Source organism: Seriola dumerili, unplaced genomic scaffold, assembly GCF_002260705.1.
Source record: "Seriola dumerili isolate Sdu_G_001 unplaced genomic scaffold, Sdu_1.0 BDQW01001389.1, whole genome shotgun sequence".
Lineage (NCBI taxonomy): Eukaryota > Metazoa > Chordata > Actinopteri > Carangiformes > Carangidae > Seriola > Seriola dumerili.
Window position 1 is genome coordinate 811,528 of NW_019175644.1, and position 16,341 is coordinate 827,868.

Consider the following 16,341-nt stretch of genomic DNA (forward strand, 5'->3'; position numbering starts at 1 on the left):
TCCTTGAACATAATGCCAGCACTTTAGAACTACTTAGAAAAATGAGAGAAAAGAGAAAAACGGGAAGAGTGGCCGAGGGTAAGGTGAATGAAGGGGAAACTTTTAAAGCCATGTGTTCAGAGCGCTGACAATCAGAACAGGAATGAGACTCAAAGTACACTATGGGAGATCTGACATGACTTGCTGTGCTCTTGCTCTTTGCTTTGTCTTTCTCCAGCTTGCTTTGGTCTCTGCTAGCTTGCTCTCCAGAGTCGAGGGACATTATGATGTTAACCCCAGCCTTCTTAGTTATAAGTGTGTGTGTCCGCGACAAGGACTGACTGATATTTGACTGATACCTTGGTGCTTCGTGAACAGAGCTGTTCCATGTTGACATGGACCATATCTGTAATGCTCTGGTAAGCATGGGCCGAACTTGGTCCTAAGTCTGGGCTTATTGGTAACCTCTTGATGGGCAACAGTTCATACAACAAAAGAGGATCTTATCATTCAACCCTACACTTTGATCATAGTGATGTTCTTCACTATCAACAGGGCTTGGACCAGGCAAACTGGGATGGGACAATTTCAGTGTTAATACTGCTTTATGTTTAAAAATGACAAATGTTAATATGTTTATGCGCCTTCTGACTCAAGCATCAATAATATATACAACAAAAATGCAAGTTGCCACTTTTGATGTTGCATAAGAATCTACCTTTCATTCCCATTATGGTATTTGCCACCACCAGTTTCAGTTGTGTAGTCCAAGAGTACCTGATTTCTTTAAATGCAATACAGAAAAATCTGCTTTCTAATAAAAGTCCTTACTTCACCATATACTGTCCTCCTCTTTCTTTTGTCTCTGTTGAATCTCATTAAAAGCAGATTGGCTACTTCAGGGATTTGTTCAGTGTTGACCCCCCCAAATGTCTGTAAAAGATCCCACTTGCAACTATTTAACCCCAAGGAACCTAGGCAGAGAGGTTTTTTGCAGTACTGTATTGTAGAAATACATTACATTACTTCATAAACTATGATTACAAATATCACACACTAGTAGGCCTACATTCAGATTCACATGAAATATAGTGGGACTAAATTTTATAAATAATTTTTCTGACTTTTTTTTTTCTTGGGGAGAAAGAGGGTTATAAATAGACTGACATTAATCCCAGCAGGATGGAGAAGTGGAGTAATAGATTTGGTTCTTTTGAGAATTTGTAAATGGCGTTTTTTCACAACTTCGTGTATTTTTTTCTGCCTTGCAGCAAAGTATATTTTTGTTTTTGTTTTTGATTGTAGTTCTAGGTTACTGAAGAAAAATATTGCCATATATAGCCCCCATTTTGTGAGGGAGATCTGGTGTGTACGAGCTCAGTGTTGTGGTCTCTGTGCTCTGGTATCTATTTGTCATCCTACGTAGCTGTGACGTCGTTTTCTTCACCAAAATCGCGCCGCAGCGTGTGTTCAGTTGAGCTCACAGTCTAATGTGGCTCACTAGAAATTTGTCTCAGATACACAGAAGGAAAGAAACAAGCAAATACAACAGGTCGCTTGGAAAAGCAACAGATTCTGTCTCTCAGAATGAGTGACGACACAGACTCCCCTCCTGAGAGGGAAATGAAGGTAGGCTCTGTTACCCACGATTCATGTTGACAGGTTAGCATGTCTGAGCTAATGTTTGCTAGCCCTGTTCATGTTCTGTGGTTCAGGTTAGCTTAGCGTTAGCTGGTGAGCTAGCTAGTGGGGTTAAGGTTTTCTGTTTAGTTAACCTGAACCCAGAAGTGTTTGCAGAGCCACATTTGCAGATTAGACATGATTAAAAGTTAAGAGTTCAGTAACAGTTTAAACGTCTCACAAGGAAAAGCGTTTACATTTAGGCTACTTATACCCTCTCAGTTTGTATGCTAGCACGGTACTTATTAGCATTTAGGTTAATGTGCTCCTTGACAGTTGAATGTGAACTTGATTTCAGGTGAATTAACAACCACCTGTGTGTGAAATAAAGTGATCAGATGCTTGTGAAGATCAGTAAATGTGGTTATACTGTATGGTTAGCACCATTACTTTAGCTAATGCGACACAACGCACTTCGTTGTTACCCAAGATTTTAACTTTCGATTTGAGACTACGTACCTGTGCTGTCAACGAACTAACCAAGTCAAGTTGACAGTAATCAAATATTTGTATAAAAGCCTTTATGTTTCACGAAGGTAAAGAAAATTGGCTCATATTGTCTGGCAGCGTATGAGCCATGCTTGTCGGGCATGTTTACAGTATTGTATTGTTTTGCCTCCTGTTCAGTTTATGTTGCATTTATTGAGCTGGACCCACATTTGTTTATCACCCATAACTGATCACTGTGAAGTAACATTGCTTGTCTTTGTGTTGTAGGATTTTCAATTTCGTCAGATGAAGAAAGCAAGAGTTTTTGAGCCCACTGAGGAGTTGCCAAAAGAAAGATCTAGTCTGCTTACCATCTCAAACAAATTTGGTTTAACTTTTGTTGGGCTTGACAGAAGATTCAAAGTTTACCTAACTCGAGATATACTGGCTGCTGATAAAGCAGATGGCAACTCCAACGAAATAGGTATGAAAGTGACCATACAGTTTAAATTGGTTTAAATTTGAATACTTGTCTGTTCATTTTGCATTGCATTGTCATTTCTTTCACTGTTACTTAGAAAATTCATTTAATTTCTTCTCAGCTCTCTTACCAACAATTCACTCCAATTTTTCTTTACGTTCTAGTCAATGGGATACCACCATTGGCGGAGGTGACTGTGGAGCTGACTGTGCACAACTTGGCTCTCAGTTGTGATGAACTTACTTTGTCAGTATGTGGCATGTCTGAGGGGGCAGGTTTGTCCCTCACATTCTATGATGTCCGCACCTTCGTGAACAAGGTAACAAGCTTTATCAGTTTACCTAATATACCATTGTGTTAGGCACACATTATGCTTATTTCAGGTTCTGCCAGGGGATTGTATAATGAACAATACACTTAAAAATAGATTTGCCAGTTTTGCTGCACTCTGCATGAAAGTGTTGCTTTGGTCTCTAGATTTATGGATCACTAGTCCGGTGCAGATGACTGACTGACTGAAATGAACTGGGAAATTGCTGATCTGTTATCATAAAAATGTTCACACAGGGCTCTACACAGTAGACTAATTCAAAACAGAAAAATGTCTGACAGAATTATGTTTTCTACTTATTCGACCTGTTGATTCTTTTTTCTTGTTTTCCCAGGCGAGACCACAGAAGTTACCTTTTGCATCACTGCAGCCAGCTGTACCCTCTGGCACTTTAGTGCAGGACCTGAAGTGGAACCCCGCTCAGGCTTCCACTCTGGCTGCCTGTCTGACTGATGGCAGTATGTTGGTTTTGGATGTTACAGACAGTGTCAAGGTGCAGGCTGAGCTACCTGCTTCAAGTGGCATCACATGCAGTGAGTGAGATTGAGTGTAATTGTTGAGTTTACCTGTACTCCATATTTCCACTGTGGCTCACATGTGGCTCATGTACTTTGTTTGACACAGTTTGCTGGAGTCCAAAAGGAAAACAAGTTGCTGCAGGAAAAATGAATGCTACAGTCAGTCAGTACACACCAGTGAGTGAATCTGATTCACTGTAATCAAAAATGAAATGCTTATTGCTCACTGAGAGCTGCAACACCCAGTAACTGACAAGATGAATAACAGTTTTTCTCCTCTGTTCAAAAGGCACTCGAAGAGAAGAAAGTTATTCCATGTCCACACTTTTACACTTCCTCCCCTGATGAACCTGTCAAAGGTAAGATGGACACTCCCACATATGTAAAATTAAAGGACATCTGTGATGTATGCCTATATGCTGATCTGGATTATTAATGGCATATAAGGACAGAGTTTATCTGTCACCGGTATATTACATATTCTAATTTACTTGCATTTTACTGCCGTTGCTGTGCTTAAATCTGGCTTTTTTTCTCCATTGTCTCTCACAGCTCTGGATGTGCTGTGGCTGAAAACCTATGTGTTTGCAGTGGTATATGCTGCTGCAGATGGGTCCCTTGAGACCCCTCCTGAGCTAGTGTTGATATCCCTCCCAGTGAGTATGCTCTAATCACATTTGGGTTTTCGTCAGGTTGCACTTCTTCAGTTTTCTGTGCTGTCTTACTCTTTGCCTCAGTAGATGGATGTTTCCAAATATTTCTTTTGAATTTGAAGGTCAAATTATGCCTCTGTATCGCCGTGCTATCAAATGTTTGTGAAGTGGCTCTGTGATTACATAGAGCCTCCTAAATAGGGATGGTTATCGTTAAGATTTTAATGGTACTGCTGCTCTTACTGATACTGTTTACAGATCCGGTACTTTAATGGTACTCTTATCGATACTTTTTGAGGAAGAAAAAAAAACTTGAACAAACACAACATTTGTCACACTTGTGTCAACAGGCTGTGTTTGCGTCAACTCTAGTAAAGTAGAGCCACACTTAGGGACTGTTTGGTTCTCTTTGCCATCGTTATCTATCTAAAGGAAGGCTACGAGCTTGAGTTAGTGTGCGCGCTGCACTGTCGTGTGTGTGTGTGTGTGTGTGTGTGTGTGTGTGTGTGTCTCACTGGAACTACAGCCCCGCCCCCCCCCTGCCCTCCGCTCACACAAACAGCAGGCAGGCAGAGAGAGCGAGAGAGACACAGATCTGTCGTCTTCTGTGAGAATAGTGAAAATATATCATACATAGACGGATATTTGATGGAGTTGGTGAAATAAATGTGCAAGATAACGTTTATCCAGCCTTACCGTTAAGGTTGGAGCTTATTGATACGGCGGTCTTGAATAATGTAACCCCAGGGCCCGTTAAATACCCGGGCTCGGTATCCATCCCTACTCCTAAACCAGTTGTCATCTACATGCTTATCTTATGTAATGTTATTTGTGTAAGCACCTGCTATGCCATATACGGCTGTTGCTCTTAGTTTCAGAGAGATACTTACTGTAAGCAACAGGTTATCATATTAGTGTTTGTTTATATTAACTTTGTCACAGATTATAAAATTTTGATGTCAATGGGCAGCATGTTAATGTATATATTTCTCAGTATTTGTAAGGGCATTCTTTTTCTGCTACTGATGATAAAATTGTCAAGCAGCTAGAATATGCTTCCACCATACAGTTCAGTTTACATTTTACATACATTCAGTTGATTTTCAGTTCATTTTATGATATTTTTACAGAAAAAGGATGAGAAGATGGAGACAAAGCATCTGAACTTCAGTGACACAGTGTACGGCAGCTGCACTGAGCGACTACACCACTACTTCCTTAGCCACGTAGAGGACTGGTAAGAAGGATCACAGTTAATAGGCATTTAGGTTGCATTGACTTTAAATATGCTGTTTATTCCTGCCAGCTTTGGTCTTTTTTTTTATTTCAATGTGAAGTTAAGTTGGTGTAACATTTTGCTTTACTTCATTGTTACATCCAGGGACCTTGTGTTTGCGGCCTCAGCAGCTTCCATTGAGGTCAGCGTCATAGCTAGACAAGACGACAAGGTACGTAATTAAGGGAAAAGATGAAGAAGTTATAGATATTTTAAATTTAAAGACACACAGTTTTAAATATAGACAGAAATGAAAGGTGTTTCGCACTATGATGAACTTCAATTTAAAACTAAACTATTGTTTTGAAAGGAAAACAACTAAGTGTTTTAGATTTCCGAAGTATCAAAGAAACACTTAATACTTTTCCTTTTAAATCATTTAGGCCAGCAGAGCACCCCCCTCTACAGTCAACAAACCTAATGCCAAATACTTAACTAACCCATGTGATCACAGTTAGGGCAGCTTCTGGATATGCTCAAGTTTTTTAAGTGTTGTATTAGTTCTGAACTGCAGAGCACAGAATGTTATCTTGTCTATTGTGTTTAATCAACTTGGAGCTTCTTTTCTTGAAGTAGATTTGATTTAGCCAAAAGTACAACTGAATTTCTGAAGTTCTGATTTTATCCTCATTATTTTTGATTTGATTTAATTTACAGTTTGTGTGATGCTGACTTGATGATGTGACCACAAATTATTGTCCTTTTAGATCTGGGAGCTTTGGATCCTGGAAGATGCGAGTAGGGCTGAGCTCCCAGTGACCGAGACAAATGAAGACACTCTGCCCCTTGGCTTAGCCATCGACTTCACCAGCCAGCAGGAGATCCACATCTGTAAGTGGATTTGGCTTTCTGTGCATTTCTTCTTTCTACCTGTTACTTGTACCCTACTGTTTGTTGTTGAATGTTAATCATTTATATCCCTTCACACGAAGATGATTGTCATTTTGCAAATTAACACCAATTTTAGAGCTCAGTTGTGTCTTTTATCACTTTTCAAAAAAATGTCACTTTACTTTGTTATTACGGATTTTTGGGGGATCTTTTCAGAATTTTTAAAGCATTTTAGCAAAGGTCACAGTTTTGTCATTTTTGTCAATCTTGTGGGAGAATGCCTATGCTGATGGAAGCTCTGCCAGAGCCCATTTTAAATATGGAGAAGTTGGCTTAATGCTAACCCCGATGCTATATATTTCTGCTAAATCAGAGAGCAAGACTGCCTTATGTGTTGGATTCACAGGATTTGTTCAGGGAAGTGCTTTGATTTGACACATTTTAAGTTAAAAGACAGGCACCACCATCTGATTATTTGTCTGTGAACAGTTTATGAATTGAATTTCTGGAAAACATACCACATCCCAATATAAATAATCACTATCTTATATAAAATCACATATATTGTCACAGCGTAGGTATTCCTAAGATTTTTGACATATTGCCTACCCTGTTGGCAGCCATAATCCAACTGAGAGATTTAGAAGATATTTCATTATATCCTCCTTGCAATTGCTATCTATGTGTTTTTGGATATTACTATTATTTTCATAGTGCCATTAATCCTAAATAGTGTTGCGTTTCTGAGCTAAGGTTTGCTAAATGCTCTGGGTTTTTCAGAAAATTTTTCAGTGACAGTATGGATGATATGTGGTGAAAATTAAGCCAGTTTAGGCAAGTTTGTACACAGTCTGCCACCAGCGAATACTATCCACACCAATGAGCTTGTTTTAATGAGCATACATGCCTAGAATATTTTATTCTGAAACTGGTAAGACGTACAGTGGGGTCCCAAATGGGAAAGTGGTCTCAGACTTTTGGACCCCCCTTTTTTTTTTACTGATTTTTAAAAAAAAAAAAAAAAAAAAAAAAAAAAGTTCAAAGCACCGCAGCCTTCTTAGTTTGTCTCGTCAGATCTCTACAAAATAATGGTTTCTGTGGTGCTCAGTTTTTCTTATGGCTTATTAAAGATTTTCTGTAATGGAAGGGGAACCAGGGGATGTTGTATTTAAGTTAACTTTCAATTTCAGGTTTCTTTGTGCGTACACCATCCACTGCAGTGTTCTATTGCAGCATGTGTAAAGAATAGTGATAAGCTACCGTCTCAGTACACTGTTTTATCCTAACTGGCCCAGTCTGTCAGACATTCACGTAGAGCTGCTATTGCTGTCTAGTCACATCTCTCCCGCTCATTCTAAGAACTCCCTCCCCATCAAGAAAAAAAAACCCCTGCAATTTGAGCAACATTTCTGACATGATTGTAGACTGATCAAAACCTTTATCCGAAGCGAGACATTAGATAGGGAAAGCAAAGGAAAAGTAACGAGAGCGTTATCTGTGGAGAAAAAAATGCACTCATTAAAATGGCTCAGACAAGCTGGAGGACCACAACAAACAACAAAGCCCAGACAATCCTGTTGCAGAATGCTGATGAGGTGTACCGTGTGCCTCTCCCTTCTGTTCACTCTCTATTTCACCCTCTATCTCTTTGCTTCTCACTATCTTCCAAACTATGGTTTCATAACTGAGATGAAACAAAACATTAGATGCTGTATTTTTGTGTTTTGCGTTCTCTGTTTTGTGTGTTTATTTTGTTTAGAACTTAGGATCACTGTATTTCTGGAAAGATAATATTTGCTTGAATATATGTTTCTAAATGTATATTGAATATGTAATCGTATTTTTGTGTGTGGGTCTATATATCTGTAGTAAATAGAGGTTTGAATTTATGCAGAGAGTATACTAATATGCTATCATGATGAAATTAATATACAGAAGATGCAAAATGTAGCATAAAAGTTGGTGGTAATTAATGAAACACTGAGATGCAGTGAGAAAGAACAGCCACTGCTGTTATCCCCTAATGGCAGTGAAAGTTGCACTTGAAAAATAGTTTTAGATATGAGACGCAGCTGTAAAGAGAACAAAGAGGACAAAGTGTTCAGAATACATTTCTGACTTATCTGAAGTGACTAGTATCAGCTCTGACTAAGCAGCATCTTTAATTTTGGGTGTGAATACTCAGTTTCATCATTTAAATGTTGGTTTAAACTGGATTTGCCATTTTCGTCTGCAGCCCACAGCATACTGCGTGAATTTGGAAAGTGCAGGAAAGTGGGTGTGAAGAGCAGGAAAGAGTTTCTGGGTTTGGCAAGAAGAGTAATGTGGTGGACTGTTTTTTTTCACCAATTGAGGCATCTTAGGAATGCTGTCTTTGTACATGACTACAGTATGCCTTTTTCAGCTGAACACTGGTTGCTTATTTTAACCACTGGAAGGCGGAATGAGCCAAGGTAAATATGATAAATACAGCACCAACATAGCGGCTTTGAGCTCAAATGCCGTCAACACTTTAATGATTAAAGTGACAAACCACATTTTGTCATTATGAACAGAGAAAGCACAGTGAGCAGGCAGCACTTGCTGTTAATCGCTTCTCTTGTGCGGTGGTGTGAGTTGGAAGCACAAAGCTGTGCAGAACGCTACATAATTTCTCACAGAGGTCTATTACTGTCCAATGAAGATTGCACATGGATATAGCTCTCAATTAATAAACTGTCTACAAAGTTTCCTGCCCTAGAGCTGTAGAGATATTCTCTCTGATTTGCTGATCTGTGGAAGGTTACAAAATGTATCCAAGAGGGAGGAAAGGAGGGAGTTACGCAACGGAGGATGATGGACTGTGTATGTTTGTGGGTGACAGTTATGTGTTTGTTCTGTTTCTGTACGTCATATAGATAATTTCTCTTTCCCTTTCTTTTTCCTTATATTTTGTCTTTCCACCCTTTTTAAAGCTGATGAGAAGACCTTACCCCCAGCACCCACTATGCTAATGCTGTCCACGGAGGGATTACTCTGCCCATTCGCTCTACTCAACCTCAATCCTGGGGTTAAGCAACTGGTCTCACCCCCCAACCCCCTTCCCTTGGAGGGAGAGAGACTGCCCAAGCCAGGTAAGAACGCCAGTGAATTGAGTTTTAGCCTAAAATACACTGATATATTTCCTCAAGTGAATATTATCTAATAGTGTTTGCCAGATTTTCCTTGTCCTGCTGTGGTGCCATCATAGGCTGTTGACTTGACAGACATATCATCTTACATACTCACAGTTGTTTTTGACAACTTGCAGGTAGCACAAAAGAGGTAGAAACAGTATTTCTAAAATTGGACTAGACAGTGAACTTTTTTTTTTTATGAAGCTAGAAAACCAGTGTTTTTACCCAGTCAAACTCATTCAGAAAGAGGTTCAGTAACATTTGTGCAAATTCTTTTGAAGTTTGACAGAAATGTGGTTGTTAGCATCTAACCAACCAAGAAAAATGTGGACTTATTCTTTTCTATAAGCCTAATTCAGTCACTCCTACAATTAGATATGACATCTAATTTATTTTCTGTTCACAGGTTCTTTGGCCACCCAACCACCCAGAGTTGCTGCCTCAATCCAATCTGCCCCAGCAGCATTCCCTAACCTCGGTCTTACTTCAGCAGCTGCGTCCACTCCTCCAGCTCCTGCTGCTTCTTCTTCCGCTGCTCCATTCAGCATTGTCCCAACAGTTCCTGTCTCATCGTCATCATCAAGCTTCACTTTCTCGGTCCCATCCACCTGCTCCACCTCAGCCACTCCAGCTTTCTCCCTTGGGGGATCCACACCTTTTGGTTCAGGATCTTCAGTCTTCTCCTTTGCCTCCAAACCTCCCTCTGACACTCCTTCAGCACTTTCAGCCTTTTCTTTCAGTACCCCTTCCATCAAACCGTCAGCAGTGGCAGCCCCAGCTCCAGCTCCAACACCACAGAGCCTTGCGACTGCTTCCCCACCTACGGTGAAATTGAATCTAAATGAGAGGTACTGAACTATCATATATTAGGCTACTCTGACTGACACACTTCAGGTTTTTATACATACATTCAAATATATACAAATATGTCTGCTCTTTCCAAAGGTTTTCAGCAGTGGAGACCCCAGCACCAGCCCCAGCCCCACAGTCTTTCTCCTTCAATTCTCCATTGTCTAAAACCGTTGTCTCCAATTCCAGTACTTTAACCGCCCCTCCACTCTCAACCACTAAGCCACCAGCTGTATTAGGTAAGAAAGTCCAAACTTTACACAAGTTTGTCACTCTAATTTTATTTTTTCTATCAAAGACTTCTTTAACTCTGAAATCTCCATGACTAGGATTGTGATTTCTAATATTGTTGGTTGTGCCTCAGCTCCAGTGCGTCCAGTTCAAACCAGCACGCCACCCACAGTTGTCCAGAAACCTACTCCTGCTGCCCAGGGCGGTGTCCAAACTCCACAGGTACTGTTTGTTTATTGTTGTTGTTGTTGTTGTTGTTGTTGTTGTTATAATGGTTTTGTTGATATTTAGCTGAAAAATATTCCAAAAGATAAACAAGTCCATTATAGAGACACACTGAAGGCAGGGAACCTCCATCTGATATTTAAGAACTATAAAATGTTCAGCAAGTTGTATTTCTCAACTCTGTTTTTATGATGGCAACCCATTTGATTTAGCCTTGGTTCGACTGTAAAATATTTTATTTGGAAAATAACGAAGATAACTAGATAAATATTTTGTGTGCTCTCATTTTGTGTGTAGGCGCACAGTTATGCATAACCGAACTAAACGAAGGTCCAGTAAAGGCTGAACATTTGGCCTTAAATGTTTTTGAAGGGAATAGTTGTGAAACTGTGACTACAATGATAGTGATTGCAAATTAGAGAGAGATGAGACACCATAAACAAGAGCTGAGACCAAAATTATTGTTGTATTAAACATGAATTATTTGAATTACAAGAAAAATGAATTTAAATTAGCATTAAATTAGCTACATTTGTTTCCTCCTACCATGTGATATTACAGGGAGAAACAGAATATCAGCATTAAAGGAATAATTTTCAGCGCACATTGGAAGTTCAACACAGTCTTGTTTTTGTAAAATGTATATGCAGAGTCCACATGAGAATAACAAACAATATCTAATACACCGTATTAGCAAGACATTAGCCTCAGACAGCTAATAGCTAACATTATACACAGTAAACTGATCACAGAAAAAGTAAAGTAACAATCAACAAACACAAATCAGCTATGATAAAGAGGTGGTTGTAAGGTCAGTTGAACTGTAACTGCTATGGAATTGTGCTGGTAGTGGTTGCTACTTAGCAACAGAATATTCAGTTGACACCAACTGCTGGTAGCATGAGAAAACGGTATATTAACTAAGTAGATGACAAAGCTTTTAAGGTGTGTATAATTTTTTTTTTTTTTTTTCTCACTTACTTTGCAAAGTAGATTTTGATGATATTCTTCTTGATGCAGGCAGCTGTTAGTGTGAAGGCCCTGGAGAAGCAGCTACAGCAAAAGAAAGAGTCAGATCACATTATGGCTGGTATATTGGAAGAGGTGAGACACGTCAGCCAATCAACACAGGAGTACCACTTTTAATTGGTTTAAAAAAAAAATGAGAGCCTCGTGGCACAATGTTAAATCTGTAAATTCTTTTTCATGTAGGCAGGCTGTACTTTTTTTTTTTCTGTATTTTAATCAAGATACACGATTTTTCAGAGTTAACTGTAATTAGTGAAGGCATTTCTTTGCTGTAATGGTGCCTTTAGTTAATCACTAGTTTGAAACTAGCTACTGCAGCAGTTACTAAGAACTTAGAAAGGACTTTGCATGAAAGTGAGGGATTAACGAATAACTGGTACACCTCAGTGCTGGTCAATATTAAGAGTGTCGAAATAAGTCCAATTTTTTCGTAACTTAGCATGTCTTTGACTCGTCATCAGATTGCACACTTCCAGAAGGAGATGGATGACCTTAAGGCAAGAAGCACACGAGCTGACTTCAAGGTCGGCACCAATGAGGAGATGAAGGAGTTGAGGAAAGAGTCAGAGGACCTCCATATATTCACCTTGGAGATCAAAGAAACTACAGAGGTAAGACCATAGTTGAAAAACAAAAACCTGTTCAGATATTGTACAGTGGCGGCAGAGCGCAAAACCATTGCTCAAACCATATTTGAGAAATTAAATATTAAAATTTTAACTCTAGGCCAATTGTGTCAGCACCACATTAATGCCAACATGACTCCAGAGTGGTCTTATTCATCTGTACATCATTTGTGCTTGTTTGTAGAAGCAAAACAAACATCTGTGCTTCATTATTTCTCAAGTTATCACACTTTATTTATCTGATGTGTAATGCTTGTAACTTGAGAATTAATGGAGCAAAACTGTTTGTTTTGCCTGCACAAATGAATGAGTCACCACTTTGGAGTCTAATGGGTTGCTCAGGCCTACGTTCTAAAGTATAATATTTAATTTCTCAAAAACAGTGCAAGCACAAATTTTTTATTTTGCCTGCACAAACTAATCAAAATAATTTTATTAATGTCCTGATCATATGGGGGGCCAACTTAGAATAAACTGGTTCAACATTGTCCTGTACAGTTATCTTGTTAGTCAAATTATATTTGAATTCAATGTTCAGTTGAGTATGAAAGACTGGCTCATTAATTTTATGTTATCTATTTCTATTTATGTTTAATAAAAAATAGTAAGTAAATAAAATAGTGAGTCATTTTCTGTGTTGAGGCATTTCATTCTTCGACATTCATTACTACAGTTATCTGGGCCTCCTGAGTGCTTCAGGTGTCAAAAACTCTTGGTAAACTGACAGACACAAAACAAGGTGAACATGAATAACCATATCTATAATGATTCTACGGTCGATTGAAGCTACTTCTCCACTGACATGCTTAAACATCGGTCTGGCGTCACACACTTGTGGACATGTGCCCACCACTGCTGCCGATTTTTATAGCCTCCTTCTGCTCTTCTCCCCTTTAACTTTTGACGTTGAAAAGTGCAGTGGTGTTGTGACTTGTCAAAGGTATATACCATACACAGTCAAGCCTTTTCAGTCTTTTTGGTAAATTTATTCATATAAAAAAGGCTGACTAATCTTTTTAGACTTTTTAATCTATTGTTTGTATCTAGACTTGATTGTATTGGCAGAATTATAATGTGAGCTTTGCCCAAAACTGCACAGTCATACATGTTTAGTTGTTTTGTTGATTAAGTACTTCAGTCTCTTTATTGAATTGAGCTTACAATGACATAGCTGTCTTCTTCCATCCTTTTTTTTTTCTTCTTCTCTTTCTGATTCTCAGTCTCTCCATGGTGACATTGGGACTCTCAAGACCACCTTATTGGAAGGCTTTGCTGGGGCAGAAGAAGCCATAGCCCAGAGCGAGCTGAGCAAAGACAGACATTACAGACAGCTGCTGTACAAGAAACCTCTGGACCCGCGCAGTGAGGAACAGCTCAAGGTGAGACACAGAAAGACAGATGATTCAAATAATGTTGATGAGTGGACACTTCGTGTCAGAAAGCCTTTAAACGTATCCCCTAAATACTCACAGCATTTTGTCTATTTTATTTTATGTTTTTCTTTATCCAGGAGATTCGCAGACTGTACCAGTATGTTATGTTTGCTGTGGAAGATGTCAATGATGTGTTGGATGTGGAATGGGAGAAACACCTGGAGAAGAAGAAAAAACAGAAGTAAGCACAAAGCAGCAGCTAGTTGAGTATTTGCTACTGAAAAGATTTTGGGTTGAATATCATTTGTGATGGAAAAAATTCTCCTCTTCGCAGACATATGGTCGTGCCAGGTCGTGAGGGTCTATACACTACACTGGCCAATAACCTGTACATCATCAACCAACAAAAGAACAGATTGGACCAGTTGGTTAAGGAGCTCACTTCACTGCGGCTCTACAACAAGACTACCACGCCAACTATAAACCGCAATACTGCTACAGCAACAACTTCTGGGTAGGGAGGGGCAAAGAACAAGGAGTAGGAGAGGAGGAATGTGAAAACCTTAGGGATAAATAAGTATTAAACTTTGTTCATTGTGACAAGGGAGAACCTGCAGAGTGGCTTTGGGAATCACAGTCTTCATACCTCAAGTTAATTGTGACTTAAATGGGCTACAATTTGAATCTAGAGCAGTTTTTGAATAATTAAAACAGAGTAAATTCAACATAGCAGGTTGTTTTTCATAATAGGACAGTATAATAGCTAACAATGTAATCATCAGAGTTGATGAATAACAAAGATTGCACTCATTTCCTTCAGTGAGGCAGCCTTTACATGATGTTAATATTCATTTCTAATTATAACTATTAGTACATTGCAAAAAGGTCTTATAAAAGATGATGATTGCAATTTAAAACATTTTGTTTCTGTGTTTTTTTTGACAGTTTGGAAAGCGAGCTTGAGAGTTTAAGGGATGCACTCCTGAAAGCCAGACTGGACACTACCCCTCCCAAGACCAAATCCAAATCTCCAGGTACTAATCTGTCTATGTTTATGATATAAGAAAAGCATAGCACATTTCTTAGTTTTAACAAATACTAACTACAGATGTTTTTCTCCATCAGTCAAGATATCACCGGTGAAACAATCCCAGCTACGTAACTTCCTCTCAAAGGGGCAGATGCCTCCTGTCCGCTCAACTGCACCAGGTACACATTTCTTACTCAAACTAATTTAACTAAGGGTAACACTAATATAAGGTGGGAATCTTATTTGATTTTCCTTGTGCAAATTTGATTTACAGACTAGACATAGTTGTATGAAAGTTTACAAATATATTTTTAGCTTTGTCTTAAATACGAGCTAAGAAAGATCTGCTTAAACAAGTAAAGGCTGGGAACATATTCACATAAATTGGGTTTGTTGAGCAAGAGTAGACTGTATTTAAGTAAAGAGATGTAATCAGTTGTTTCATCAAGACTCAGAAATCTGACAGCCTGCTTGAAGCTCAAAGTAATTTTATCATGACTGCATAAACATCTCAACCTTGTGTCCCACCAGGGACGAAGAGGATTAAGAAAGTAAAGAGATAAACATCTCAAAATTCAGCTTATAAAAATTTGTGGAACTCCGTGATCTCAGTGATTCATGTTGAAATTCTGATATTGATGACACCAAACAAAAATATAAACATACTGCAGCTGTACCACAGATGTTGGTTATTTAGACGTTCTTCATCTGTTCTCTTCCAGCCAACCTGTCTCGCTCAGCCTTCCTTTCACCTAAATACTATGAGGACTTGGATGATGTGAGCTCCACCTCCTCCCTGTCCCAGTCCCTGGACCCCCACCCGGCTCACTTGGAGCTGGAGGAGGAAGAACTACAACCAGAGCCACTTCCAATGACTGTCATACCCCCAGCATTGTCCAACCCCCGCCACCCCACAGTCGTGAGAACCCCCTCTATCCAGCCTGGCTTCGGAGCCATCCAGTCCACCCCTTTAACCAAAATTCACTCAGTCCAGGGTATGGGCTTCGGACTCAGTCCTATTGCCAGCCCTAGTAAGTAATTCATACAAACTATTGCCATAGCGTTCATCACGGTTTAGCATTCAAAGCCAAGAGATGACTGCTTTTAAATGTCACATGTAACACAGAGAGCAACTATTGAACACCAATAGACATGATTCATTTAATAAATATTGCCCACTCTATTTATGTTTCAGTTCCAACTAATAAGATCAACCTCAGCGGGGCTGATAGCACTGCTCTTGCCACTAAGACAGTAAAACATGGAGCCCCACCAACTGAGAGAACCATACCTGTCACCATCCCTGCCCAGCAGGCTGCAGCCACTGCTGCTCTACGCAGGCAGATGGCCACTCAGAAGACAGGTAGGAGAAACATGCAACAGTCCCCATCCTTTGACTGCAATTGAAAATAATTGTTTTGTTGTTTACTTTTAAATGGTGATGAACGGTTACAGGCAACACTTTGTGTATAAGAAGCTGTTTGTTTAATATTGTGTTGTTATGCCCATTGTCATTCACTAGGGGGAGACACAGACTTGCAGAACAAATCATTTGAAACTGACAGCTTTATGTCTCAGCTCATAGCCCCATCACATCTTACACTCCCTTACTAAACTGTTAGTTTTAGTATTATTCAAACTAGGC

General features: G+C 39.3%; 1 protein-coding gene across 2 annotated transcripts in view; it reads left to right on the forward strand.

The window, feature by feature from the left end:
- The first annotated feature begins 1,438 nt into the window (after positions 1-1,438).
- nup214 (nucleoporin 214) overlaps positions 1,439-16,341 on the forward strand; it is a 30,953-nt gene continuing 16,050 nt past the window's right edge. For both annotated transcript variants that reach the window (XM_022768051.1, XM_022768052.1), the window contains exons 1-23: positions 1,439-1,608; positions 2,377-2,572; positions 2,734-2,888; positions 3,235-3,433; positions 3,525-3,595; positions 3,708-3,777; positions 3,971-4,074; positions 5,202-5,308; positions 5,453-5,519; positions 6,055-6,178; positions 9,133-9,291; positions 9,740-10,181; positions 10,279-10,421; positions 10,547-10,635; positions 11,659-11,742; positions 12,129-12,278; positions 13,514-13,672; positions 13,804-13,907; positions 14,001-14,180; positions 14,612-14,700; positions 14,792-14,875; positions 15,419-15,727; positions 15,892-16,059. In XM_022768051.1, the coding sequence (XP_022623772.1) occupies positions 1,567-1,608; positions 2,377-2,572; positions 2,734-2,888; positions 3,235-3,433; positions 3,525-3,595; positions 3,708-3,777; positions 3,971-4,074; positions 5,202-5,308; positions 5,453-5,519; positions 6,055-6,178; positions 9,133-9,291; positions 9,740-10,181; positions 10,279-10,421; positions 10,547-10,635; positions 11,659-11,742; positions 12,129-12,278; positions 13,514-13,672; positions 13,804-13,907; positions 14,001-14,180; positions 14,612-14,700; positions 14,792-14,875; positions 15,419-15,727; positions 15,892-16,059 (3,295 nt within the window). In that variant the 5' untranslated portion in view covers positions 1,439-1,566. The remainder of the gene's footprint in view (positions 1,609-2,376; positions 2,573-2,733; positions 2,889-3,234; positions 3,434-3,524; positions 3,596-3,707; positions 3,778-3,970; positions 4,075-5,201; positions 5,309-5,452; positions 5,520-6,054; positions 6,179-9,132; positions 9,292-9,739; positions 10,182-10,278; positions 10,422-10,546; positions 10,636-11,658; positions 11,743-12,128; positions 12,279-13,513; positions 13,673-13,803; positions 13,908-14,000; positions 14,181-14,611; positions 14,701-14,791; positions 14,876-15,418; positions 15,728-15,891; positions 16,060-16,341) is intronic.